This window comes from Acromyrmex echinatior, chromosome 12 (assembly GCF_024713525.1).
Source record: "Acromyrmex echinatior isolate Ae372 chromosome 12, ASM2471352v2, whole genome shotgun sequence".
NCBI lineage: Eukaryota > Metazoa > Arthropoda > Insecta > Hymenoptera > Formicidae > Acromyrmex > Acromyrmex echinatior.
Window position 1 is genome coordinate 725,283 of NC_141863.1, and position 27,148 is coordinate 752,430.

The 27,148-nt window shown below is 30.3% G+C and overlaps 1 protein-coding gene across 2 annotated transcripts; it reads left to right on the forward strand.

Moving 5' to 3' along the window:
- The first annotated feature begins 451 nt into the window (after positions 1–451).
- On the forward strand, positions 452–25,801 carry LOC105153070 (adenylate cyclase type 10). 2 transcript variants are annotated; one of them, XM_087411668.1, is made up of 30 exons: positions 452–3,185; positions 3,270–3,545; positions 4,106–4,229; positions 5,304–5,452; positions 7,004–7,147; positions 9,520–9,739; positions 10,053–10,356; positions 10,571–10,698; positions 10,795–10,953; positions 11,141–11,246; positions 11,971–12,387; positions 12,596–12,687; positions 12,784–12,936; positions 13,221–13,305; positions 13,403–13,541; positions 14,761–14,901; positions 15,034–15,189; positions 15,278–15,359; positions 15,544–15,761; positions 16,024–16,185; positions 17,425–17,540; positions 17,619–17,939; positions 18,005–18,144; positions 18,673–18,962; positions 19,136–19,334; positions 19,420–19,559; positions 24,202–24,313; positions 24,496–24,634; positions 24,699–24,886; positions 25,305–25,801. In XM_087411668.1, exons 1-29 carry the CDS (start codon positions 3,101–3,103, stop codon positions 24,840–24,842), a joined length of 4,941 nt encoding a protein of 1,646 aa, XP_087267794.1. In that variant the 5' UTR covers positions 452–3,100; the 3' UTR covers positions 24,843–24,886; positions 25,305–25,801. The 2 variants fall into 2 exon arrangements, with proteins under 2 accessions (XP_087267794.1, XP_087267795.1); XM_087411669.1 differs by lacking the exons at positions 452–3,185; positions 3,270–3,545; positions 4,106–4,229; positions 5,304–5,452; positions 7,004–7,147 and having other exon boundaries at positions 9,678–9,739; positions 10,058–10,356; positions 12,596–12,936.
- The last annotated feature ends 1,347 nt before the right edge of the window (positions 25,802–27,148 follow it).

A 27,148-nucleotide genomic window follows, 5' to 3' on the forward strand; every position in this document is an offset into this window, starting at 1 on the left:
TAGACTTAAACCTAACAGCTTGAGTAACTTTCGTTACTTATACTATTTAACCCAATCGAATATATACCTACGTTGGGTATTTTTGCTCTCGTAGAAATGTCTTATTTTTCTTACTTTACATTACATTCATGTTTTTAGCAATATATTAGCTATCGTGATTTAGCAGCGTCAAGTATTTACTACTTTAATTTTTTGTGGTAATATTTGAATGAACAAGGCAACGCACTTATGAATTGTACTATTTAATTAATTTGATGTAGGATTTAAGTTGGCGCCAGTTGTTGATATCAAATCTTTTATGCGAATGATATATATTATTACAATTAATATTATATATATATATATATATATATATATATATATATATATATACATATATATATAAGAACAACATCTATTTCGAGGCGACGTAAATAAACAATATTAAACATTGAATCTCATTAGAGTACATGTGAGAATGCAATCAATAGAGATAGATGCCTTTAAATCATTTCGGCGCGCAGTTTAAAAGACTACGTATGTAGTATATAAATTCAGACAGAATTATACTAGCACTTAAGCTTAGACCGTTAAAGACATCTATCTCTATTATGTTCTCACATGTATAGTCAAATGAGATTTAATATTTGACATTGTTTTATAATAACGTCTTAATTTTTTACATATTCACTTGAAGATAGAAATTATTTGTTTCAATTAGATTTTACAATTTATATTGCAAATAAAACAGAGAGATGTAAAATTTGAAATGGGACTTTTTTACTTTGGATATAATTTCGTTTACTGGATACATCCTACATATATTGAATAAAAGTCCTTCATGCATTAAATAAGTATATAACAGAATGCAATAATAGACAATCACGTATTCAATATTTCATATAGGGATGCGCCGGACATATCCGGAAAGTATCCAATGTCCGGTATAATTCGGTATGTTTTTACTATTCAATCGGATAGTCAGATATCTGGAAATATATCCGGTTGAAATTTGATATCATTAAATTGTTGATTTTTTTCTTATACAAATATTCTAGAAATAAGTATGCATATTCATGATGCTATAATATCTTATACATTGTTACAAAATTACAATCTTTTTCTTATAGGCTTTTTTTTTAGAAGACACTTTCTCGGAATCCGGTCGGATATCCGGAAAATATCGGATATCCGACTCGAATAAATTGCGTTCTCGGATATCCGATGTTACATTTTGTCCGGATATCTGATATACGGTAATTTTATCCAGTGCATCCTTAATTCCGCAAATTACATAAATATCTAAATAACATCACAATATCTAAATTATTTTTCTCATTTAACTGCATTTATATATTTTTCGTTGTTATTTGATATATTCAAGATCTTTTACCTTTTGTTTTCAATTCAACATAATTATTTTCGTTAAGTACAATATAATGAAAGCATTGTACTTTTTCGGTACATAATCTTTTTTATAACCTTTTTTATAAACTTTTTTTGTAAATCTACAACGATGGATGAAATAGTGTTATTACTAATGTTAAAATTATTGCGAGAAGCAGAAATATGCCAAGTGCTATTCCGGTAAGAGTGTGCGAAAATTTTATTTTGATTATAACGTTCTATTGCAACAGCAGAAATATACAAGAAAATGAAAATTTCGTATATAGTCAGTTACATAAAAAATGAGACGTCTCCAAGATGCGCAAGTGACAATTTATTATTGGAATGTAAACGACCGCTCGTGAAAAGTTCTTCAATTATTTCAGAATGACGAAATTATTTGAAGAATTGCTGGCATTAGTTGGATTATATATAAAACAAGAGTATGTCGTATTGAAAAATAAGAATTATTATTAATTTTCTTTTTCGAAGTTGTCAAATTCTCAATCATCAACAATAGTTGAATCGACTAGCCTGCAATCGACATGACATTCTGTTGATTATCGTATCGTCTCTATACCATTCCGGTGATTCCGATACAGTAGAGAAACTTCTTACGGAATGGAATGCTAGTGAACTCATTTCTAGCAAGAAATCCGTTCCGTCGATCCAATTCCGTGTATATGGATCGACACCCTTAACGTTTCAAGACGAAAAATAATTTCAGAAAAATCATTTCAAAGGACTACATACGTAGTATATAAATTTACACAAAATCATATAAGCATTTTAAGATCCAGCTAGACAGTTTAAGGTTTTGATTTCTGCAGTTTATGTTATCACATATATGGTCCTATAATATATTATATTGTTTACTTACTTATATAATATTTTACTAATTCTGCACAAATTTCTTCCTTTTTTTTTATGTATTATGTATACATATTATAACAGGTGACGGCAGAATGACAGCAAGGAGCCATATTGCTTTTCGTAAAATGACGCATTCTATTGGTTGAACAAATTGACTATTGCGCATCATAGATTTGAAGTATGGTAATTCCACCATGGATTTGAAGTATCTTAGAATCTGAAGTCTGTTTCCGAAACATTTTTTTTTATTTTAGCTAGGAGTACATGATAATTATTTAATCGTTATTTAGTAGTAATATCCAGATTACGAGTTGCATGATAATAATAAAGAAAGGGTAACAAATATGTTAAGGAATATTTCAGTAACAAAAAGTAAGCTAATGCAGTAAAATTAGATTACGATTGGGTTATATTAAATGTAACTTAATATATATCATATAATTTTATTTATCAATAATTATTATTTTTATAAATTTACAATGCCAATTTTGTATTTCAGTATAAAGATTTTTTGTATTAACACAATATAAAATCTTAAACTTGTGTCAACTATAACAAAATGCTCATATAAGATCATAATTTTAAATAAATTAAATTAAATATCAATATTTATCCGAGAAAATGTCTCATTTTTGTATCCAATATACCATTGATATATCACTGATAGGTTGGGTATCAAAAATACCCAATAATTCTACGCGACAATTTGCCTGATAATTAACATGAGAAACGTTAATGTTTTATCTAAAATCTTCACAATTTAATAAAGATTATTCATATATTATTATTTCAATTGGTAGTCTACAATTCAGAGCGATCGTTGCGTGCTAGAGTGGAGCAACATACCAAAATATTTGCGTCTATGTGTCCTGATGAAATCCTCGATTATTATGACAATTACGAGACCAGAGAATATGACACAACGTTGCTGCTCGGTGATATTTCAGGTTAGAGATATTTGTTGAATTATTAAATATCAATTATTATCATGACGAATTACAAATTGTAATGTGTAATTGTAATTAATGCAGGCTTCACAGATCTCACAGAAAAATATACGAAGACTGGTGTTGGTGGTCCATCTAAGTTATCGGAAACTTTGAACAGCTATATCGGCGCAATGGTGCAGGAAATTCTTTCTCATAATGGAGACGTTGTGAAATTTTCCGGCGATGCGTTTATAGTAATGTGGAAGCTCCAAGATGGGATGCTAATGCGTGATATCGCCACGGAGGCAATGCAAACTGCATGCATCATACAGAAACATTTTGGAATCTATAACACTGATGTTGGTGTATTACTCAGAGGTACAATTGTACCAATAATGCATCAATATGTCAAAGTGCTAAATTCTAGCGTTTTTAAAAGTCAACATTAATAAATCTACAAATCAAAATTTACAAGCATATAATAATCGACAGATTTATATTTTTTAAAAACATTATACAATCCCAGCAACCGAGAATGGATTGAAATGAATTGAAATGGATTCAGATTTTCAGAAATATTGATTCGAATGTTAAAATAAATGCTTTTCAATCCTGAATGCATTTTTATTCATTTATAGGAATTGCATGGAGCATATCTCTATGCCTTTCAATCTAAAAATAATATTAACTTTTTCTGTGCATTGTGAATACTGTTCAATTCAAAATTTTGAATAGAAAATACAGTTTTTCAATCCAATTGCATCCAATTGAATCTAATTAAATCCAATTAAATCCAAAAAAAAGTATTTGCTATTTAAAATATGCATTCGGATAGAAAAAAATTTCAATCTAATTTAATTCATTCTCGTTTGGATAGATTGCAGAATCTTCGATACGACGGTAGTTAAAAAAAGTTAATTCAATAATATCCTTGACAGTAAAACTTGCCATTGCTTCCGGAATAACGTACTTCACGTCTATTGGTGATCCAGACACGATGTCTTATTATGTCATTACTGGAAAACCTGTTTGGGATGTAAAGTTTGCCGAAGGATTATGCAAGTATAGTGAAATATTATCTATCATTTTAACTTATTTATTACAATGTAAGTAGATATAAATTATGCAATAATATATAAGTTTAAAGTGAAACAAATGAAAAAGGAAAGAACAAAGATAGAAATTCATCTATTTATATAATCTATTCATTAATTATAAATAATTAGTATAAATTTATAAGTTGTCATTATAAATATAAATTAATACAATCAATAGAATCAATGTCTTTAACAGTCTTAGCTGGATCTTAAGTGCTTATTTAATTCTGTGTGAATTTATATACTACGTATGTAATCTTCTAAACTGTGCGCTGATATGATTTTTCGGTCTTGAAACGTAAACTCTACTAAACTACTGTATTAATATCACGAATTAAATTGATTAGCAATTTAACAATTTGATACTTTTTCGCATCTTAGAACGATTTTAAAAATGTTGACGTATTAAAATTTAAAAAAATTGAATTAAAATTACATTTAAATAATTGATTCTTATTGCGAAAAATATTACCTCGGCCAAGAGTCGAACCCAGATTTCTTGCATTTAAGGTTTAGAACGCTCGCACGGAATGCAAGAGATTTAGGTTCGACTTCTTAGAATTAATTATTTACAGATTTTAATGTGTCACTCAGCTAAGATTTAGTATGTCACTCATTATTAAGATTGTTCTAAAATGCGAAAAAATATCAAATTGTTAAATTGTTAGTCAATTTAACTCGTGATATTACAGTAGTTTAGTAGAGTTTGCGTTTCAAGACCGAAAAAGCACAGTTTAAAGGATTACATACATAGTATATAAATTTACACAGAATTAAATAAGCACTGAAGATTCAGCTAAGACCGTTAAAAACATTGATTCTATTAGTTGTGTTTTCACATGTATGATCGAATAAGGTTCAATATTTAATAATATAAATTAATAAATATTAATTTATTTATACATTTATAAGTAAAAAAATGCTAAAGAGAATAAAATGTATTCCGCTAATTTTATTTATTAAAATTATTTTTTGTTAATTTTATGAGAGACGAACAAATCAAATATATATATAGAGTGATACAATAAATTCTATCTAGAGGTGGCGATATTCTTGTGGCGCCCAGTAGTTGGCAATGGGCAAATCCTAGCGATTATATTTATGAAAAGTTGCCGGATGGTATACATACTTTGATCACAGCTTGTTCAGCAATGTGGTATCAATCTAGAATTTACGATATTTACAATGGTATTGTTGGAATCAGTATATGATTTTATATTGTTAAAATAAGAAACTTGAAAATGAATACTAGTTCTTTGTGAGATTAATTTGTAGTTGTTTAGTTTTGTTATAATATTTAAAATAATTATTTAATTGGCCTCGCTGGCAAATCTAAGGACTTTTTTGTATCATGTATTAATTTACTTTCTCTCTCTCTCTCTCTCTCTCTCTCTCTCTCTCTCTCTCTCTTTGTTTTTTACAATAATTTATATAAATGTTCTTCAACCTTATTATGAGATGACTAATGTATAAATGTTTTTTCAATCTTATTTCATGATATATTTGTTTTACAAATTAATACTTCGAATTCTTTCGCAGTGTAACACCTTATTCGAGATATCAATAATAAATTTTTAACTACGTAAATAAATGTAGCTGTAAAGTCAATTTGACAAACTCTAATTTTAATAATAATATTGCAAAAATTAATAGTCACATATACAATCTTAATATAATTATATAGCTGATTAATTATATATATCAAAATATATATTTCTGTCAATGGCAAACGTTAAGTCTAATAATATATTATTGAATACAATATACTTATAGCCTTTTATCAACCTTTATGCAAAAAAAAATGCAACTTATTTGAATTATATAATATTATAAACGCAAATCTATTCTCATCTGTGAGCTCATCGCGCGGAGAGCGTCGGAAAAAAAGAAGATCGGAACAAAATCACTTAGCAATTTGTTGTTTGCGTAGGTCTAATCAGTAAATCTACTTACTACGAGAATTGAACTTATCAAACTCAAAACGCAATTATTTTCAACACTTGCGGATTAGCTTTTGAACACTTTTTCTTTTTATTGCAGGAATCGCTTGTTCCTTAAACAGTCGTGATCATTTTTGGATGAGATTCTGTGCAACTCACATTTCACAACGTACCTTTTGATAAGTCAGATTAGTTTGTTCTCTCCTGATCATTAAACACTGAAAAAATGTATACTAATAAAATATCGACGAACATGGTTCATCGATACACAGACATAGAAGATCGGAAAATTCTATGCAAAAATGACCACGTTCGTCTAATGAACAAGCGACTCCTGCAATAAAAAAAATAAAAATAGTTCCAAAGCTAATCCGCAAGTACATTATAAAATAAAATTAAAGAATATATATATTAATCATAAGGTTGAAGAACACTAATAATAAGGTTGAAGAACATTTATATAAATCATCGTAAAAGACACATATAGTAAATTAACGAATATATGATGCGGAAAAGTCCTTAGACATTTGCCAGCGAGGCCAATAAAATAATTATTTTATAAATATTATAACGTTAAATTTATTTATTTATAAAATAACATAAATATATACATGTAAATTAACAACATAATATAACGACTACAAATTAATTATACAAAGATCTAGCGTTGATTTTCAAGCTTCTCATTTTAATAATTTGATTTAATCACAAAGTCATATTATTAATTATTACGATTTTATAATGCAAAAATGTAAAGTCTTATTCTAAGTAATAAAACGTATTGCAATTAATAAAATAGGTAACAGAAATACTGAACACGATTTACTGAACAGAAATTTTCTTGATTCATTGCGTAATGACAAAGCGCCAAATAATGCAACCTTAACGAATTGGATCAATATGGTTACTGCTCCAGAATATTACGAGGAAGTTGATTATAGTTGTGAGTAAAAACGTACAATCTGCATTAATATACATTATATTAATGTATATTAATATATTATGTAAGTAATTTATTTTTATGTTACGTCCTGATGACTTCATGATTTTTTTTTTCGTGGAGAATTTTTTTTTCTCTTTCTTTTAATGCAAATAACTTGCGATCATCTCCAGGATAGAATCAGTAAGATGGCCGATCAAATATCGACTTTCAGATAGATTGATTAATTAAAAAAATAATAAATTACTACTTATCGATAAAATAATTAATAATAAATTAAAAGATATTCGGCGTTGTACAATATTTCTTCTAATTTTGTTCAAATAATTTTAACATTTAAAAAACATTTTTTTAACATTAAAAAAATGTTATATCCAACCATTTTATAGTCATTATACATGCTATCAAAAGTTGTTTTAAAAATGAGTACATTACATCAACCTCAACATTAAATAAAATAATAAATATATTTGTCCTCAAAAATATTTTTAACAAATGTTTAACCCTTTATCTACGAGAAATCATGTATAATTATTTTATATTATTCACTGATCTACAATCCGTTAAAAGTAAAATAATAATGATTACAAATTTCTTTACTAAAAAATAGGAAATGAATTACCTGCAACATATTTTCGGAAACTTTACCCAATAATCCAAAGATGCAGCAAATAGATCTTATTAATCACTCTTATTTTTCAAATATTCCCAAAGGATGGATCATAATAATCAAATCAAAATCAAATACCGAAATAAAAACAAAAAATGCATCGTTTATGATATAAAATTTATATAAGAGATATACAGAGTGAGTAAAAAGTCTCGGACTAAAGAGTGACTAAAAGTCTCGGTGGTAAAATGTCTCGTAAACTAAACATTTCCGAAAGAAATGTTTCTTACAAAAGTTGTAAAATTTTAAATGATCCATTCAGAGATCTGATCAGTTTGACATGATCTTGACGACATCGCTAAGGTCAAATCAAGTCACAACGATTTTTTTTTTAATTGAACATTCCATTTTTTATTCCAGAATCTAATAGTTGGTGTCAAGAACTTTCCAAAACACTAGAATAAATTATTATTTTTTGTTGAGTAATTTTTGAGTTATAAGTCTTGAAAGTTACAATATCGCCGACATTAGCATGACGCGAAGTGTTTGACCGACAACTAAAACCTTTTGAATATTGTTCAGAATTATGTCCTAGATAATATTTGTCAAAATCAAAGCCATTGGAGGTTGTATCTCTTATTCTAAACCATTCTCCTGGTTATTGAAGACTGATCGATTCCTCCACCTTCCCTGCCCCTTACAATACTCTTTTTTCCCCCTTACCACTTCAACAAGTAGCATAATATAAAAAAGGAATGATCAGGAGGAACAGCTCAGTTCAGAGCTGTTGTATCAGGCTGTTCCTCGCCCTGATGAAGGATTGTAAGGTTCACGAAACGTTGGCATTCCAAGAATGGATTTGGACATGGAGGAAACCCGCGAAACGCATAATTTTTATATATCTCTTACTTTTATTTGTACGTAAAAATGAATTTTTAATGCAAAAATGAAAATAAGAGGAATAATCTTCAATGGCCAAATATTTGCAGTTAAATAAATCATTATATCACGTGTTTTCCTATCAATACGATCTTACTCTATCACTGTATGCAGATTTTATTACTCAATATTTATTTTGATACAGTAAAACAAGAGTTAAAGATTAACCTCATTAAAATTTGACAACATCTGGTTTCACAAATCTTTTTTTAAAAAATAATATTGAGAATATATTGGGCACATAAAAAATCTTTTTTTGCTACGACTACACACATGATTTAATAATGAATTTTCTGAACCACAGGATTCATTCTAAGAATAAAAAGTTCGATAGAACCATATAAGCTTATTAGTTTAGTAGAAACTCCGCTATCACATACTAGAAGCCCATAATAAGCGATCTTATCTTATTGAATCAACATGTATTCCAAATAATAAATTTCTAAAATAATTAATCCGAGAAATTATAGTTAGTTTGGCTGCTCTCGATTTCATCTCCTCAATCCCAAGATCGCACGAGATCCTTTCTCAAAAGGATTGAGTTCCTCTCAAAATAGAGAATCAACGGTTGCACTCTCTCGAGCGACGTAATAACACTTTGTATTTGCGTTGACCCGTACCAAAGATTTACTCGACCTCTGACTTGTGGTACGCACCCACAGAGCGATAAGTCATAACAACGGTATCAGTTATGTCCTTCCATTCCTCTTCCTAACTCCCTCGACTTCCCATGAAATCGAAAGAATCTTGTGGTCTGGACGTAACATTTACATTATTTCGAATTAATTAGATTGCAAATTGCATTTATAAATGTTTAATTTTGTAGTGAGGCCCAAAGTTATAAAGGCAGCTAAAGAAGGATTGAAAGATTTATTGAGATGCTATATGCTTAGACCAGTAATACGATCAGTAGAAATGGACGAGCCATTAGAATATCTTACAGAAATGAGGCAAGTGGTCATACTCTTTATAAACATCATCACAACGGTTATGGATAACAAACAATTGGTCTCGCTCGTTGACAGGGCTTATAAATTAGTTTGCGGGTAAATATCCAAATTTATATTTTTATCTAGCTTTTTTTATTACCTAGAATTGTATTAATAATTATATTTATATTAACGCAGTAAACTGAAAATAACGGTTTTTTTTATATCAAATATTACGATAATTAATTTAAAAAGGACTTATCCATATAAAAAAAAAATATATATATATATTTATCCATATATATATATTTTTTTTTTCAATATATATATATATATATATATATATATATATATATATATATACATATAATGTTATACCGTTATGATTATTTTTTTAATAAGTATAAATAATGAGTTTTTATTTTTCAAGGGTAGTTAGTGAGATGCACGGATGCGTGAACAAGACATCTCTTTTCGACAAAGACCTAATATTTCTTTGCATATTTGGACTACGGGGCGAGAAACACGTGTTGGAATCACAGATCGGATTGAGATGCGCCAGTACGGTGCGGCAAAAGCTTCTAGCAATAAAAAACGTAGAATCTGTGACAATCGCTGTTACCACTGGAATGACATATTGCGGTGTAGTTGGTCATATTTTACGGAGGGAGTATACTGTGATTGGAATGGCAGTAAACAAAGCAGCCCGTTTAATGGTCGCATACAATAACAAAGTAATTTAAATCTGAAAAAAATAATTATTTAACTTTTGCTCATATTCTGTTTGTTGTCATTTTAGATGTAGGCAAATAAACTCTTTTTCGCAAATATGTTATTAAATTGAAAAATAAGTTACCATCGACATTAAATTTTAATGTCTTTTTATAATTAAAACATAACAAATATTTTACTTTTATTTTATGCAGCAGTGTAATTCTTATCTTTAAGGTAATATGCGATCGAGAAAGTTTTTTGCGCTCTCGTCTTGAAGCGAGACACTTTATACTGCAAGAGCCAAGACATTTGAAAGGAATCACAAATGTCGGTCCAATTTATGAGTTTCAAGAACAGATAAAGTATTTTGCAATTTTTTAATGTTGTAATCTTCTAGAAATTCTCGTTTATTTTTATAAAGTGTTATTAAAATTACATGAATTTATATTCGATTGTAGATTTATTACGCCTGAATTAATACAGAAAAAGTATCCTTTGCTTGGACGACAAGAGGAAATCAAAATTTTTCAACAAATGTTATCAAATTTGATAACACATTTCACTTTGGATGTAACAACGGATCATGTGCAGCTTGAACACAATACGCTAATTATAAAGTGGGTGAAATATAATATTCCATTGAAACTTTAATTTAATTTCTTAATTTTCTTAATTATTAATTTGCAAATTATTTTTATAATATTTATTAATATTTTTGTATTAATCTTACCTGTCTTCTGTTTATAATCTTATTATCTATTTTCTTATTTATAATCTGGTTATTTTTAATATCTTCTTTTTTAGAGGTGAACCGAGAATTGGCAAGACGAGATTGTTGGATGAAATTGCACGGAATATACCTGCAAATATACCACGCAACTATATTCCCTTGAGCATGGGCGATGCTAAGGTTGACTGCAAGATTTTTTTTAACACATATTTAATTTAATCGATGTTAGAAGTAGCATACACAAAATCGAAATCTTATCTTATTATCCTTCTCATCATATTTTAATTAGAAATTATTATTATTTCAATAAATATGCATTTTAAGTTATACTTCACCGATTTCAATGTCCTTTAGATATGTTGTAGGGGAGAGTGTCCTGAGTGATTTCCCACAAGAATTAAGTGAGGGACGACATTGGTTTAGAAGATATAATAAATTAAAGTTTCATAATAAAGTCATAGCATACAATTTTCCACGCGAAGCGACTTTCACCCCCCTGCTCAGGGCACATAACTTTCCAAAGAAATATAGTAATCTCGGAAAGTTGTGCACTCCAAAACAGGGAGGATGGGGGGTGAAAATCATTTCGCGTCAAAGTCGTGCGCCCTTAAGCAGGGGAATTTTATTATACAATAGAACTTTAATTTATTATATCTTCTAAACCAATGCCATCTCCCACTTAATTCTTGTGAGGAATCACTCAGAACACTGAATCTCCACTGCAATATATCTAAAAAGGACATTGAAATCGGTAAGGCGTAACTTAAAATGCATATTTATCATTATTTTAATAAAGCACTTATCTGTTAAATAATTATTAATTAAATTTTTTATTTTTTTCAATTACAGATTAGATTAAGAGTCCGAACTGAGTTAAAAAATAAATGGTTTTTTTTTAACATAGACTTCTTACAGTTTGATCCACCTGATATTTTCCGTACCGTTGGGCTTCAGTGCCGTCACTACCCCGAGAGAGCGCGAAGAAATACTGATGTCACGATTAGGCTATATACGCGATCCAAAATTTCTTTGTGCCCTTAATCAGCTCTTCAATGTGGATTTCAAGATGCATTCAGACTACATAGCGCTATCTAGAAAGCAAAAGTACAATGTGTTGCGCAAGCTTTTACTCAAATTAATGAGAAACTGTTTCAAGGAACTATGGGTGATAATTATTGACGACACTCAGCATAGTGACAATGATTCTATGAAATTGTTTCGTACGATAATCAAACAAAATACAATCTTCTTCGTCCTCAGCTTTGGACGTACGTTCAATGGCGATTACGAAATACACCCCGATATTTCGAAGAGAGCACGAGTACGAACATTGAAATCGATAATTAAAGTGATTTCTTCAATACCGTCAATAACGTGTCTTCCTTATTTTTCATAATTAATATTTTATAATAAAAAATAAAAATGTTGCATTAAATTTGCATGTACGATATATTCTTCTACATTTAACTTTATTGCTATACTACGCAGAGATATACGCAAAACTATAAATTATTTTTTATTATTAATAGATCATCGAATTGGGTTGCATAGACAAATGGTATCACGCAGGGCTTGCATGTCAGTTCCTTGATGCAAACGGAATTCCTCCGGAACTCGAGAGGTTGGCCATTCTAAATACGCAAATAACTTTTATAAACAATCACAATATACATATAGATTTCTCTATATTTTGTGTATTTGCACTTCATACTTTTAGATTGATTCAAGAAAAAAGTTTTGGTAATCCAGGATGGATAGAAAGTTATTTGCTGAGTCTCATGCAATCTGGTAGTCTTGTAATAGAGCATATCAGCAAAATGATTGCCGAGGAAATGGGTTATGTACTTCCTCCCATTTATATGCTAAAAAGGTCTTATTATTTTATTTATGATTCTAATTTGTCTTATCTTTATCTTCTCTTAAATATATATAATTTTGTAAATTAAATTATGTAAAAAGAAGAAATGTTTCAAACAAATCAAAAAAATTAATTCAAATCTTTTCAAATATCTTTTCATTGTAGATAATAATTTTAATAGGTAATAAGCTATGAAACATTTTTTCTTACTTGCACTTAATATTATCTTGATATTAATATTATCAATAACAATGATTAAAATTATTACAAATACATAATGATCAATAAATGTTTAGATCTGAAGATATCCCAGAAGATATCTTTCCAAATAACGAAGAAGAACGTTCAGACAAGTGGAAAATGTACAGGACAAGCTATCGTGTAGATTTCCTCTCTTTTGTTTTATTAATTATTTCATAAGTTTGTTTTATTAATTATTTCTAATTAAGAAAAGACGAAATATTCATTTTAATTTTAGAACAATTCAATATCTCCAAAGATGTTGCAAACTATCATTCACAAAACGGGAATGCCAATTTATGATGAGGAAACAATTGCCATTTGCAAATTTACAGAAAGTTTTGTAGAAGAGGGAGAGACTGAAGTGACAATGGACGGTAATTAAGATTATTTTCAATAAATATTCAGATAGAGGGAGCCAGTGCCAATGACCTTGACGTACGTTGTCAAGGTTATGAACTTAAACAACCTCCAACAAGTTTTAGCCATCGTTTATTATTTGGTAAAATATTAACAAAAAAATTTGAAAAATAACGTCTCATTTTTGCTACATATAAGTAATATTATTAAGAATTATCCCTATACTCTCTTCTGCTTATCTATAATGACTTTCCATGCGAAGCGAGATCCACTTCCTTACCTCCTGCCAAGGAGCGCATGATCTTTCACGCGAATCTTTCCAACCCCATATTCACTCCTCAACAGATATATTATTTTTTATGGAGATAGATTTTACTATTCCGCCATTAACATTATGCAAGATGTCCGACCGACGCTAAAATCTTTTGAATATTATTCAGGATCATGTCCTGAATAACATTTATTAAGATCAAGGCTATTTGAGATTGTACTTATTATTTTTATTTTTGCACAAGAATTCATTTTTACATAAAAATGAAAATAAGAGGTACAACCTCCAATGACTTTAATCTTGGCAAATGTTATCTAAGACATAATCCTGAACAATATATTCAAGAAGTTTTAACCATCGATCGGATATCTTTCGTAATGCTAATGTCGGCGGTACTGTAACTTTCAAGCTTTATAACTAGAAAAATACTTAATGAAAAATAACTTTATTATAGTATTTTGAAAAGCTTTTGACATCAACTATTAAATTCTTGCATCAAAAATAGGTGTTCTATTTAAAAAAATTAGTTTGACCTTGATTTGATCTGGACAAGCGGATGTGATCAATGAATAGATCATTTTAAATCCTACAACTTTTGTTTGAAACATTTTTCTTAAAAATACTTTGCTTCCGAGATATTTGACTGTTTCGAGACTTTTAATATACCTTGTATACTAGAAATAAGTACAATATTTCTTAAAAACTTCTTTTATTAATAACTTTTTAATACTGACTGAAATCTGTTGGAGGTTACTCAGGATCATGATCTTAACAACATGTCAAGATCAAGATCATCGGCGCTGGCTCGATCTCTTTATCTGAACATTTACCATATGTTTTTATAAATTAATATTTATTTCTGTTTATATAGTATAATATTTTAAAATATATATTTAGTAATTTGCACAATATTTTTATTTTTTTGTGTCGTATAATTTTGTAATTATCATATATTATATCGGCAGCAATGATTTTAAAAATTTTTGACTCTTTAACACCATTGGATCAAATACTATTAAAATGCGCTTCAGTATTGGGAGAAATTATTAATAGAAACATGTTACAATACTTAATGGAAGATAAATCTACGATAGAAATTGGACTCGGTAAAGAGATATCTAGGACAATGCAAATGTTGTAATAACAACCCTCTACAATTCTTGGAGAATGAATAATTTAAATAATTATATAACTTTGTTGTTATTAAATATTGTTCAAAGTACTTATTATTATCGTAGCTGTCAAGAAACTCTTTGAGATTCGAATTTTTGGATGCGCACGAGGTGATTTTACTATGAGCGGTAGTCCGCTGGTATTTAATAGAAATAGAAATATAAAGGAACCTTTTCTCGAGACACAAATTGCGTGCGAATGTGTGAATCTTATGATACCAGGTGTAGTGAAGCAAACATTTGAATATAAAATACAAAATTATGCCATTATGTTCGTTTAAAATTTTTAATAAGAGCCAAATTTATTTAGAAGAACTAACTGATCTACCACAGTACACGTCTTGTGGTTTGATGTATTTCAAAATGTCAATGTTCCGCGAAACTACTTATAGGTAATAGATAATTTTACTATTCAGATATAATAATAATAGAACAATAGATATGTATATATGTATATAATATGTATATATATATAATATTTAAAATATTTTATATTAAATTCTATTATAGGATTTAAGATTCAAATATTATATATAATAAAATTGATCGTGTCTTTTTATATTTTTATATATAAAGATCACTCACAGAACATCAAAAAATGGAATTACATAGCAAAGCGTTAAAATATCTTCGGCAACATACTAAACGATGTATGGCTTGTGGCGAAATACAATTTGCAAGATTATTAGGGAAAACAGCTGTGCAGGAAATTAAAAGAACAAAACAAATTGTCGATATTAATGAGATACATCAACATGAAGAAACAGCTGCTGTCAAAGAAGAGGCAAAAAATGGTATCTTATTTATCTGGAATCAATTTTGAATCCAGCATGGGTTATGCATTATACAAATAATTAAGCTGTTTTATTATAGATATGCAGCAATTTTAAATAAATGAAGAATTTTTATATTATATTGTTGTAATTACATGTGTATATATATATATATATATAATATATATATATATAGATATAATATATAGATATAATATAATATATAAAGAATTAAAAATTATTTAATAATTTTATAATAATCTAAAGAAAATATTATTATAAGATATACAAGAGGTAGCAGAAAGGACACCGATTTGTCTCAACATCTTTCAAAAAGTCAGAAGACCTACTAAGACCTTTTCTAACGTCGACTTTAGCAACTGTCAATGCCATCTTATCTTAATGACTATCTATGCTCAGATGTTAGAACATTGTCAAGGAATCGGTGAGTCAATGTAAATTAATATTATGCATAACGACTATTATATATATTGTTACGTCTAACTATTTGGAAGGTTTTATTTTTCGAGATTGTTCGGATATATAACGAAAGAGAATGAAAAAGGTTTTGAAGGACGCTTAGACTTTATCTCACAAGTATACGTGCAGAGGCGAATATCTAAGCATCGGACACACTTTTTATCGGATCTATCAATTAGCGATTCAAAAGAGTCATCAGGGTCGATGAAATATTCATTGTGCGGAGGAGGAGGAGGAGGAAGAGCGGGAAACTCTTCCAGAATTTCCACACTCGAGGTTGAGTTAGCAAGTAATTGTGGGTGACGGAGGAATAGATTGGATAGAGGAATCAGGAATTAGAGGTGGGGTGTCTGAAAAGATTTAGTCGCTCCATCAGAGCGTCCGACAACGCAAGTGACGAAGATCGGAGAGGAAGAGAAGGAGATATCGCTTTTGGTGCGGTGAATCAATCGAACCGGAGGGGCCGACGAAGCCGGTGGTGGCGAATGTAGTGGAGATTCTAGTGGAAGAAGGTCCTCCGCTGGGTCTATTCAACTCCGAGAATGGTTTAAGGTCGCGAAGTATTCCCGGTAGGCTTTGGCCAGCAGTCTGCAGATTTTTAAATATGCCTGAATCCGAAATCAACCTCGGTGCCGCCAAGAGCGATTATTTGTTCGAAGTTTCACTAACGATTGTGAGTTAGGCTCCCGAAGTAAATGAAAAAAACAGGACTTACTTTTAGATTGTCTTTTTGAATGATTGTTCTGTGTTTCACGATGTTGTGGTTTATATAGATCTTTTTTTGGTTCCTTGATAGGATGTATCAACACAAACAGTGGTTCTTTTTTGATCCGCAGCATGTCTAATATCAAGCAAGCCGATGAGGCATGCTGGGTGAAACCTCCTGTAGGCGAGAGAGAGAGAGAAAGAGAGAGAGAGAGAGAGAGAGGGAGAGAGAGAGGGAGAGAGAGAGAGGGAGAGGGAGAGGGAGAGATTCATATATTTGATTCGTGAAGAAACATGACCATAGATTTCCACTTTACACGTCTCTGGAAAAGCATTGAATTTAAAGAATTGTGCCTTTTTAAAGAATTTGAGACTTTTGTTCAGGACGTCGAGGACAACATACTTTAATTCCAGTCAATTTCACCGAGAAACATTTTCCATAAGATCTGTGCTGGGTCCTTTATAAATTATTATAATTTAAAACCATATTCTATTTCAGGAAAACAAGACATAATCTTAACGGCGATTTTGGAATTTGTGGAGATCTGTTTAGCAAATAACAATGTACCTCAAGCTCGCAGACTTCTGAGTGATGCTGAAACTCTGATTCAACAAGTAAGCAAAGCGGATATAACAAGATAAAAATAGTAAAGTAAGTTTAAAAAAAGACAAGTTAATGATCCTTAACGATAGATAGCCGAGTCCAATGAAGAGAAATCAATCTTCCTGTCTTACCTCACCGCAAAAATTCAGACGTTTCAAGGTAAATGTCATTTGGAAAGCGGTTTAATTTCCGAAGCAAACAAGAAGCTGAAACAGGCAATGATCAGTCTAGGCTATCATTTTCCTCAACGCAAATTCGCGATCGATTTAAAGTCTACAACTCAACTCGAATTGCTAAGATGGAGATTGATCTGTCCTAAGCGTTGGAATATTGACATCACCGATGAACTTACTATAAATTATATCGAGCAACTGGCTAATTGTTTGGCATTGATATTTGTTGTTTACAGAGTAAGGCTCATTAATTATGTTAAATTTTAAGATTCAACATAATTATTATTAATTATAATTTAAAGGGAACAAAAGATATGAAGAAACATGCACGGCTAGCGGCCATTTGGAGCTTAAACGCTGCAATGGATGTGTCAAATGATTTTGTTACACTCTGCACTTCGTTCACGAATATGATGATCATTGCTCACGTCTACCAAACCAAGTGATATAACTCAAATTTAAAATTATTTAAAACTAAAATAAACTTATTGCGAAAAATATTGCCTCGGCCGGCAGTCGAACCCGGATCTCTTGCATTCCGTGCGAGCGTCCTGAGCCTTTAGAATTTATATTTTTCGCAATAAGTTTATTATAGTTTTTTAAGATTAATTTGGGGAATTTGGGGGGATTATTAATATTTCAGATCAATTGCGTTAATGCCGACAACCATATCGGCACGTAATTATCATTTCTGAAATTAATTTATTTGTTTGAAAATATATATATTAGTTCAACATCTTAATACTTAGACCGTAGTGGCGCTTTGGATTTAAAGTAATATTATTTAACATAAACGGTCTTATTTCCTATCTTATTATTTAAAACTAAAGTTCTTAAATTAATGAAATCAATTAATCAATATAATTTCCGCCAATAAAACTTATTATCAATCGTTTGTAGCATTATCAAGTTTATTATCTTTTTATTGAAACGATAATATTTGTTACATTATTTAATTATTTGTGAGTAGGTCAATTGTTCCTTATTTGGAAAAAGAGGCTCTTAGTATCTGTGCAAAGAAAGGAGATTTACTTGAACTTCAAGAGCTCAAAGTCATTGCTGAACTTTACGCAGGGATATTTTTTTCGCGATGGTTGAGAGGAGAAATCAGCAAAGCGATTAGAATCGGCTTTATTACGATGAGGATGGCACAAACTATCGACTCTATGTTCCTCAAATTGCTCATGCTACCAAGATTAGTACACTTGCTCATGATTTCATGTCGTCATTCGGAAGTCGTGAGTTTGTTAAGAGACTTAGGTGAGTTCTCCGAATCAATAAACAGACAAATCTTAATAATCTTAACATAATGTTATTAATGAATTTTAAATATATCTTATAAATATGTGGTAAATATATCTAATAAACTGTATAAATCAGATTAATTGATATTTTAATTATATATAAAAATATATTTGAAACTGTATTTACAGAATTCATATCGCGAAATGTTTTGGAAAAATCAGGTCGGACTTGGTATTACGCCATGTGTGCTGATGTGCAACTTGATACCGGTCTCACAGTCTTATCGTTTCAAAATTGCAATAAATATTACAACCAAGAAGGAGAGACCATAATCAGCCTCTACGATCCCGAAGCGGAAAGGAGATATTTTACGTCAATGTGGTTGTGGTAAATATGAAAAATTTCGCTTTACAAAAATCAAAGAGAATTAATAAGAGAATTAATCGGTTATAAAAAATATATATTATTCAAGGTGTATCAGAACACAGCAATGGGAAGCTGTGAAAGTTTGGAGCAGTAGAAATGTGACGGCTGAGAGTGTAGTAGATGAGCACAAAGTGGCAGCGACATTTACTGCATTGAAGAAACTTGAGGGATTGTTAATTTTATACGGTAAAGTAGATGAATATTTGAATATTATGCAAAAATTATATATATATATGTATATTTATTTGCATAATATTCAAATAATAATCTCAATACATATTGTATATATATATATATATATATATATATATAGGATGAAAAATTTCAAACGTAATGGGCCAAATATCTCGGAAAATATGAAAGATACGGAAAAATGTTTCAAATAAAAGTTATACGGTCTGAGGGGATACAAATACTGATCAAATAAATTGTCTAAAAAAATCAACTTTTTAAGGTCGTATGAAGATCATCGCTATTTTTTTTAATTATAATTTTTTTACATAGTATGATTCTTCTGATTATTCCGCACATAAAAATAGGGTAAAATCACCTAATATGAGATACCTTTTTTTAAAGACTTGTGATTTATTTAATTTGCAATCTTAATTTCTATTTTTCATGTCAATTTTATGAGAAATATTGTATATTCAAGTCATCTAAAATTAGCGATCGATAGTAGCTATACTTTGTTGTATGTAAAATTTTTTATCGAAAATGCTTATTTTGCTTATTCAAAAAATGGGTCTCTAATATGAGATACAAGGATTTTTTGTATGAGGTGCTATCTCATAACAGAAAATTAAAGAAAAAAATAAAGATATAAGGTTTTTATACATGCTTTTATTATATTACATACAAGTAGGAACAAAGAATTTGAATGTTACAATATATATAATATAATTATATAATTTTTTGATATGTGTGTATGTGAGTATGTGTGTATGTGTGTGTGAGTAATTTTAACAATAGAATCATCATTTTTAACATTTCGTTCAATAATATGCTTTGAGATATTGAATCGTTTAGATACTCTCATATAGCTAGGAATCATATACCTTGAGTATCTCATATTACGATTTCCATGTCTTGCGGTTTCATGATCACCAAATCTAATCTTTACAGTTAAACAAATCATTATATTACGTGTTTTCCTATTAATAGGACCTTACTCTATCATTGTATACAAAAGTTGAAAGTTTTCGAAATTTCTATTGATTTCGACGGATTTTTGGCTTCAATTTTGATTAATTTTCGAGTCGGAAATAAAATCTTGAATTGATCTAGTCAGCATAAAAAAATACTACTAGTGTCACTGATGCAATAAGTAAATTCGACAAGTAGTGTCATTAATAGCGTAATAGTTTGGAGAAAATTTCATTAAAGTTTCATTAAAATTTTATTGTGAAAATAAGTATTATTCATTAGCATCATTATATTTCAAAGGATACACAACAAATTATAATAAAAAAAATTTATTTTATGAATACATTTTATTATCAAATATTTATTTTTTCCGAACCTTGGTCGATGAGCACGCGTGTGGTATGCCGATTGCCGTGACGATCAGCGACGGAAACTCGCGCAGTTGCGAGCAAAATAGCCTTGTGGTCGTTGTCGCGGCGCACTGCCGTCAGTGAGCTGATCTCGTGAGGTTTCGATGAAACGTACGCGTCGTGTAACATTGAGTGGTGACGAGACTGGCACGTAGCACACGTCCTCGTCGACTGGCACTTCGCGAATGTATGAGAGCCGAGACAGTTGAAGCACAGCTTGTGAGTTTCGGCGACGGCCTTGCGGTTGGCCGCGGATTTTTTCTTGAATTCTTCACACACCATCACGTGGTGCTTACCCTTGCATAGGACGCATTGAGAAGACTCGGTGTGTTTCTTGACGTGATGCGACTTGGCAGATCGCGACGGGTTGTCGGAGACCTTGAGCGATTTTGGTTTGGCGGCTTTGAGAGTACGTGCCCTTTGGTTTATGAAATTCATTAGCTCTTTAAGAGTGGGCATGTCGCTCGAGGCGCTTGAGAGTGACTCCCACTCCAGGCGAGTTCTTGGATCGAAGAGACGACAAGATGATTTAGTAGATCGAAGCCATGAGAGTCGATAGGCCTGTCAATGCTCTCCTGGCCGTTGACTACTCTGGTCACGGCGTTGAAGACGCGGTTGAGCTCCTCCTCAGTTTCGTTCTTCATCTTAGCCACGGCGGTAAACTTGGAGAAATTGGAGCGTGATAACTCTCTCTTATTTTCGTACTGCTCGCTCAGCAGCTCCCATGCGCGTGGATAGTTGTCTTCGGTCATTGCTAACGGTTGAATCAGTTTCTTAGCAGGACCCTCCAGACAAGTTTTCAGGTAATGAAATTTCTCGATTGCTGAGATTGATGAATTGTTTCCGACAATGGATTGGAAGAGATCTCGGAATGTAGGCCAGTCTTCGAATGCGCCAGAGAAAGAACTAATCTTGAGGCGAGGCAGCGACGGTTTTCCGGAAGACACATTACCTTCTGTTTTGGAAGCTGAACTCGGTTCCTTCGCCATGAGTTTCGTCCGGTACTCGTCCAGCAGGCTTTGCTGCTGCACGTACGTGATTTCGGCGGAATCGGCAAATTGAGACGTATTGTACTCACTCTGATCGAAGGCTTCCTTGTAATATGCTCGAATAAGCTCGTGGTGCCTTTCAAATTTCGTCCACAGCTGGTCGAGAAGCGTCGAGTGGATTTCGACAGCGCGGAGGGTGATGTTGGCCGTCCCCAATTTCTTCAAATTGGTTATTGACCTGGCCATATGACCATGGATGTCACTCTGGGCGCTCAGCAAGGCGACTATTTCGTCACTCATGCTTTCACTTGCGAATTTTTCTTTCTCTGATTTTCTTGATGATGCGCGCATTGGACGCGATGCACTCGACACTGCGGATGCCGGCGAGAATCCGGCTCGAAGGACCAGAAAATGTGCGAGAATGCACCGCGCGGAAAGATTCGAGTGAGAGAACGGCACAAGGTTGATATGATACACGACAGTAAAGAGAACTCCGTTTCTTTGTAATTTAACAAAAGAATTTTCTTTAATATGCACAGTTACAAAGTCAGAAAATATAATTAATTAAATATTAGATTAACAGAATATTGAATGCGGTCACCGTTACCAAATTGTATTTGGAATCGCGGTGATGGAAAATCTCGGCGATTTTCTCGGCACTTCTCGAAAAAATTCGTTTTATAGCGGTTTTCACTAAGCGGTTGGCACGGCGATTTTACGAAGCGATATAGTAGCGAGACTATGACTCTAAGAACTCTAAGAACTTTTAGACTCTAAGGACTCTAAGAAGGAGGACGGCGAGATCGAAGCATTTATTGCTTTCGGCCTGTGCTTTCTTCTTGGGAAAAAATCCAATAAAATTTTGCCACAATCGTAATTATTACGTGGCATTAGGTGTACAAAATTGATTGGCGCTTTGGATTCTTTTCTAACGACGTTCAACGTAACAGTCATGCGCGACAGAAAATCCGTACGTAGGATTGGTGACAGCGCGTGACGTATTCGTCGGAGCGCGGCGCTCGCGTGCGCGAATTGAATTGTTCTAGAACTTTCGATTGTTCGTTATCAGTGCCTGTTTGCGTGTAACGAATTGTTTTTTAAAAAGAACAAAGAACGCCAAATCGATGATTTTAACGAGGATTAAGATCATGCTCGAGATGAAATCACGAGCTCAATTTATGTGTGCGTTCAATGACAATTAATGTCGGTCGACTGAAAGAATTCTTGCTTTTCTTTCGAATTACCGATCTCAAACATATTTATTATATAATAAAACAAGATTTGAAGACTAACCTCAATAAAATTCGACAACATCCAATTTCAAAAATCTTTTTTCAACTACTACACGCATAATCTAATAATGAGTTTTCTATTAAATATGTTTCACTCTATGAGTAACAAGTGCATAATAAAATCAACCACATGCTCTTATTAGTTTAGCAGAAATTCCGCTATCTCATATTAGGAACCTATCTCATAATAGACGATCTTACCCTATGTAAATGAAGCTATCGAAAAATTAATAGTTGCGTGATATTTTATACAAACACATTTTTACGTGAATTATGTATTGTCTACATAATTAAATGACTACAAATTCAAGGCGATTGGAGGTTAAATGATGAAAAAAAACTCAGATAAAAAAGAAATAAACTTTATTAATAAATCTTCGAAAAAGTGAAAGAGACAATTTCAAAAGAAAAAGAAAATTTCACATTTTATATAATGAAAATAATATTTTACGTAATCACGTTTTACATAATGAAATATAATATTTTACATAATGAAATAAATTTATACAAACTTTTTTTTTTTGAAAAAGGAAAATTTCAATAATGTAAGTGTTCGAATTGTTGTCCTCTTGCATTTATACAAGCTTGCAATCTTCGTTAAAAGTTATTATGCACACTTTGTAATTCGTCTCTTGAAATTATTTATTGATACACTTTGTGTATTCTTAGCATATTTTTTCTAATAATTAGAGGATTAATATAAACAATTTCTCGGATTCTGCTTCAAAAGAGAAAATCTAGGCAGGTCAGATCAAATAATCTGGCTGGATCTCCTCAACCTATCCATTGGTTTCCATCAGTATTTGTATTTTTATCATTTGTATTTTTATCATTTGTATCAGTATATTTTATCAGGATTTGTATCCTTTCAAACCGTACAACTTTTATCTGAAACATTTTTCCGAGATATTCGGCCTATTTGAAATTTTTCACTCTGTATATACCTACATATATGTATACATAATTATTATTAAAGTAAAGTCTCAATTTGCAGTAAGAGAGGTTACTAACAGAAACATAAACGCATTGCAAACGTTTAAGGAAATCAAGCACGAATTCAAACATATCAAAAGTATGATAAAAGTAGTAAAAATTGCAATTCCCAGGTATAAAAATATGTTTATTATTAATAATTACTTTAATTTATACGTATCATTTTATATTTTATATTAACTTGCGTAAAATAATTTAAAGAATTATAACTCAAAATTACTTTGACAGTACATTGAAATTTTTTATTTGTTATCTTCATTTAAAGAATTATTTTAAGAAATCAAAATGGTTGCAGGTATATGTTGATGAAAGCTTACTATTACATGATACAATTGCAAAAAAGGACTGCAATAAAAATGTTACAGAAAACGAAGAAGTTATGTATAAAAGTAGATAATAAAATGATTTATGCATGGGCAAATCATTGTCAGCAGGTATGTTAAAATTTTATTCCTATTATAATATCACATAATCTGGATTAAACTTTATTATATTTAGGATTGGCTAGATGCCGTATCTTTTATACACAAGGATTTGTGGATAGAAAGAGCTAGGGAGCTACGTGAAGATTGGGATGAAGTAAATGCCAATGATTCAAAGATGATTCCTTATACATTTCCATTACCAAAATATATGTTATGAATATCTATAATTTTAATTTAAATATACAGGGCCCTATATATATAGTAAGTATAAGTATATGAAGTTAGTATAAAATATTATGCTATTATTTATTGAAATTTTTTAATAATTAATTATATAATTAATAATGTATCTACTAATCTCTTAATAATTATACTTCAATATTAAAAAGTCGACATTAATTAATTTATTAATTAAACTCTAATATATTAGATATCTCTCAAAGTTTAGTCAAAGACCGCAAGAAAGTTTTTTGTTCATTTCTTTGTTTGTTTCCTCAAAAATTAGTTCGCAAAGTGCTCTTTTTTTCTTTTTTGCTTTTAATACGAAAATTCCAACTTCTTTTGTACTTAATTATCTTAACAACTCAGAGAAAGAAATATTTTAAATTAAAATATGAGAGAAAAAAGAAGAAAAAGAATATCGTTTGCATTAAAAGCTTTTATATTTAAAAATTTACAGTTTAATAATTATATAACATAAAGTAAAGAAGAATATATAACCCCAATGAGAAATGATAGAATCGACATTGATTTGATATCGAAATCATCAAATCGACGTTGAATTGACGTTGAATCGACGTCGATTTGACATCGATTTTATTGTCATTTGGGACATATCACAATACTGGAATATATCATACAATATTGACATTGTTTTGCAAATGAGTAAGTTTGAATTGGTTATCTCATCACAATCTATATTTATTTTATGACTCACAGACCAAATACGGATTGTAATTTAAATATTATTTATATTTGTTGATCATTGTGCAATGGTACATAGTATGCGTTTTGTTAGTGATAATTCTTATGCTGAGTAGTTAGAAGTGGTCTGTACTATTAAGTGAATGGTGATCGATATAAATAAGCCAATGTTACTCGAAGAGATTTACATATCTTTCTTCTGAACCAATGAGAAGTAGAGACGTTTTATTGCTTAGATCCACAGATCAGAAATTTGAAACAGAAAAATAAAAAAATTTATATTACTTAATTTATTTAAAAAAAAAGTAAATAATTAAATATAGAAAACGCGCGTTCGCGTGTTACACTTTGTTGTATCAACGATAATCATTTCTTCCAAAATAAACTTTGTTTATAATTTTTGCAGATAGAGAGTATTTCATATATATATATATATATATATATATATCTATATATATATATATATATAAATATCTATATCTATATATATATATATATATATATCTATATATATATATAGATATAGATATTTTTTTACAGTTTTTCCTCTTTCTTCTTATCTTTTTTTTTTAAACAACTAGTCTTAAAAATCTTAAATAGAAAAATGAGAGATGATAATTTTTGTAGATTTAATTTTTATTTTTAATTTTTATTTTTAATATATAATCTGAACGTAAAATAAATATTTAGGTCCTATAAATGAGCAAAGCATTAACTGTAAGAGACGTGCACACCTATTTGTTCTTTGTGTGACAGGGGAAGAAAAAGACGCTTCAATCATTTCTAATCACTATGCGTGTCTTTCTTCTTATTATAAATCTGACAAGGACTATCTTTTTACCTCTACAAGGTCTCAGTACACTATCGCTCGCGCTCATTGATCCGCGCGAGTGCATTTATGCAGATTATCATGTCATAAACAATTTGTGTCAGAAAGAGTATGAGAAAGATGTCGGACGAAAATATTGGCAACTATTTATTGCATATATAAAGCATAACTGTTTAATCGAATTGATCTACATTGAATATTTGACTTAACATATTAAAATAATAACAGTAACGAAAGTTAGATATTTTTTATGCATAATTTCGAATATTAAATAATATTATTTAATTTATTGTATATTATATATTATATATTAAACTTATAAACTATACACATAAATAATATAATATTTTTGAGGCTTCCATGGATATTTTCTTCAAAAGAACTACGCAGCTTATGGGTTATCTTTATGTCTCGATGTATATACTGTTAAATCGTTTAAATTAATAAAAAGAAATATTTTATGAATATTGCAATTTTACTTATTAGAGGGCGAAAATTAATCTGATATAGTATCAGAGTAATTCTCATCATAGTGAAGTGCATGGTATAAAAAAAATAAGACGGATAAAACATTTCTATGAATGTGTAATAGATGAATGAATTTTGACCTCGTTCCAGTATGTTATCGCTATTATAAAGCAGAAAAAGTACTTGGATCCAGATTTGATTCCATCATGCGCAATCAGCGCAATGCGTCACCTGTCTTATTACACCATAATGAAATTGATTACAATATTTATAAAACGTTTTTTTTGTTTTTTGGCAATTAA

Excerpts from the sequence above, each read along its gene's own strand:
- LOC105153070 (XM_087411668.1), top strand. The coding sequence starts at position 3,101 with ATGTGTCCTGATGAAATCCTCGATTATTATGACAATTACGAGACCAGA. Across the intron at positions 5,453-7,003 it reads AATTTACGATATTTACAATG|GTAACAGAAATACTGAACAC; the intron begins GTATTGTTGGAA and ends TTAATAAAATAG. Across the intron at positions 14,902-15,033 it reads TACGATAGAAATTGGACTCG|CTGTCAAGAAACTCTTTGAG; the intron begins GTAAAGAGATAT and ends TTATTATCGTAG.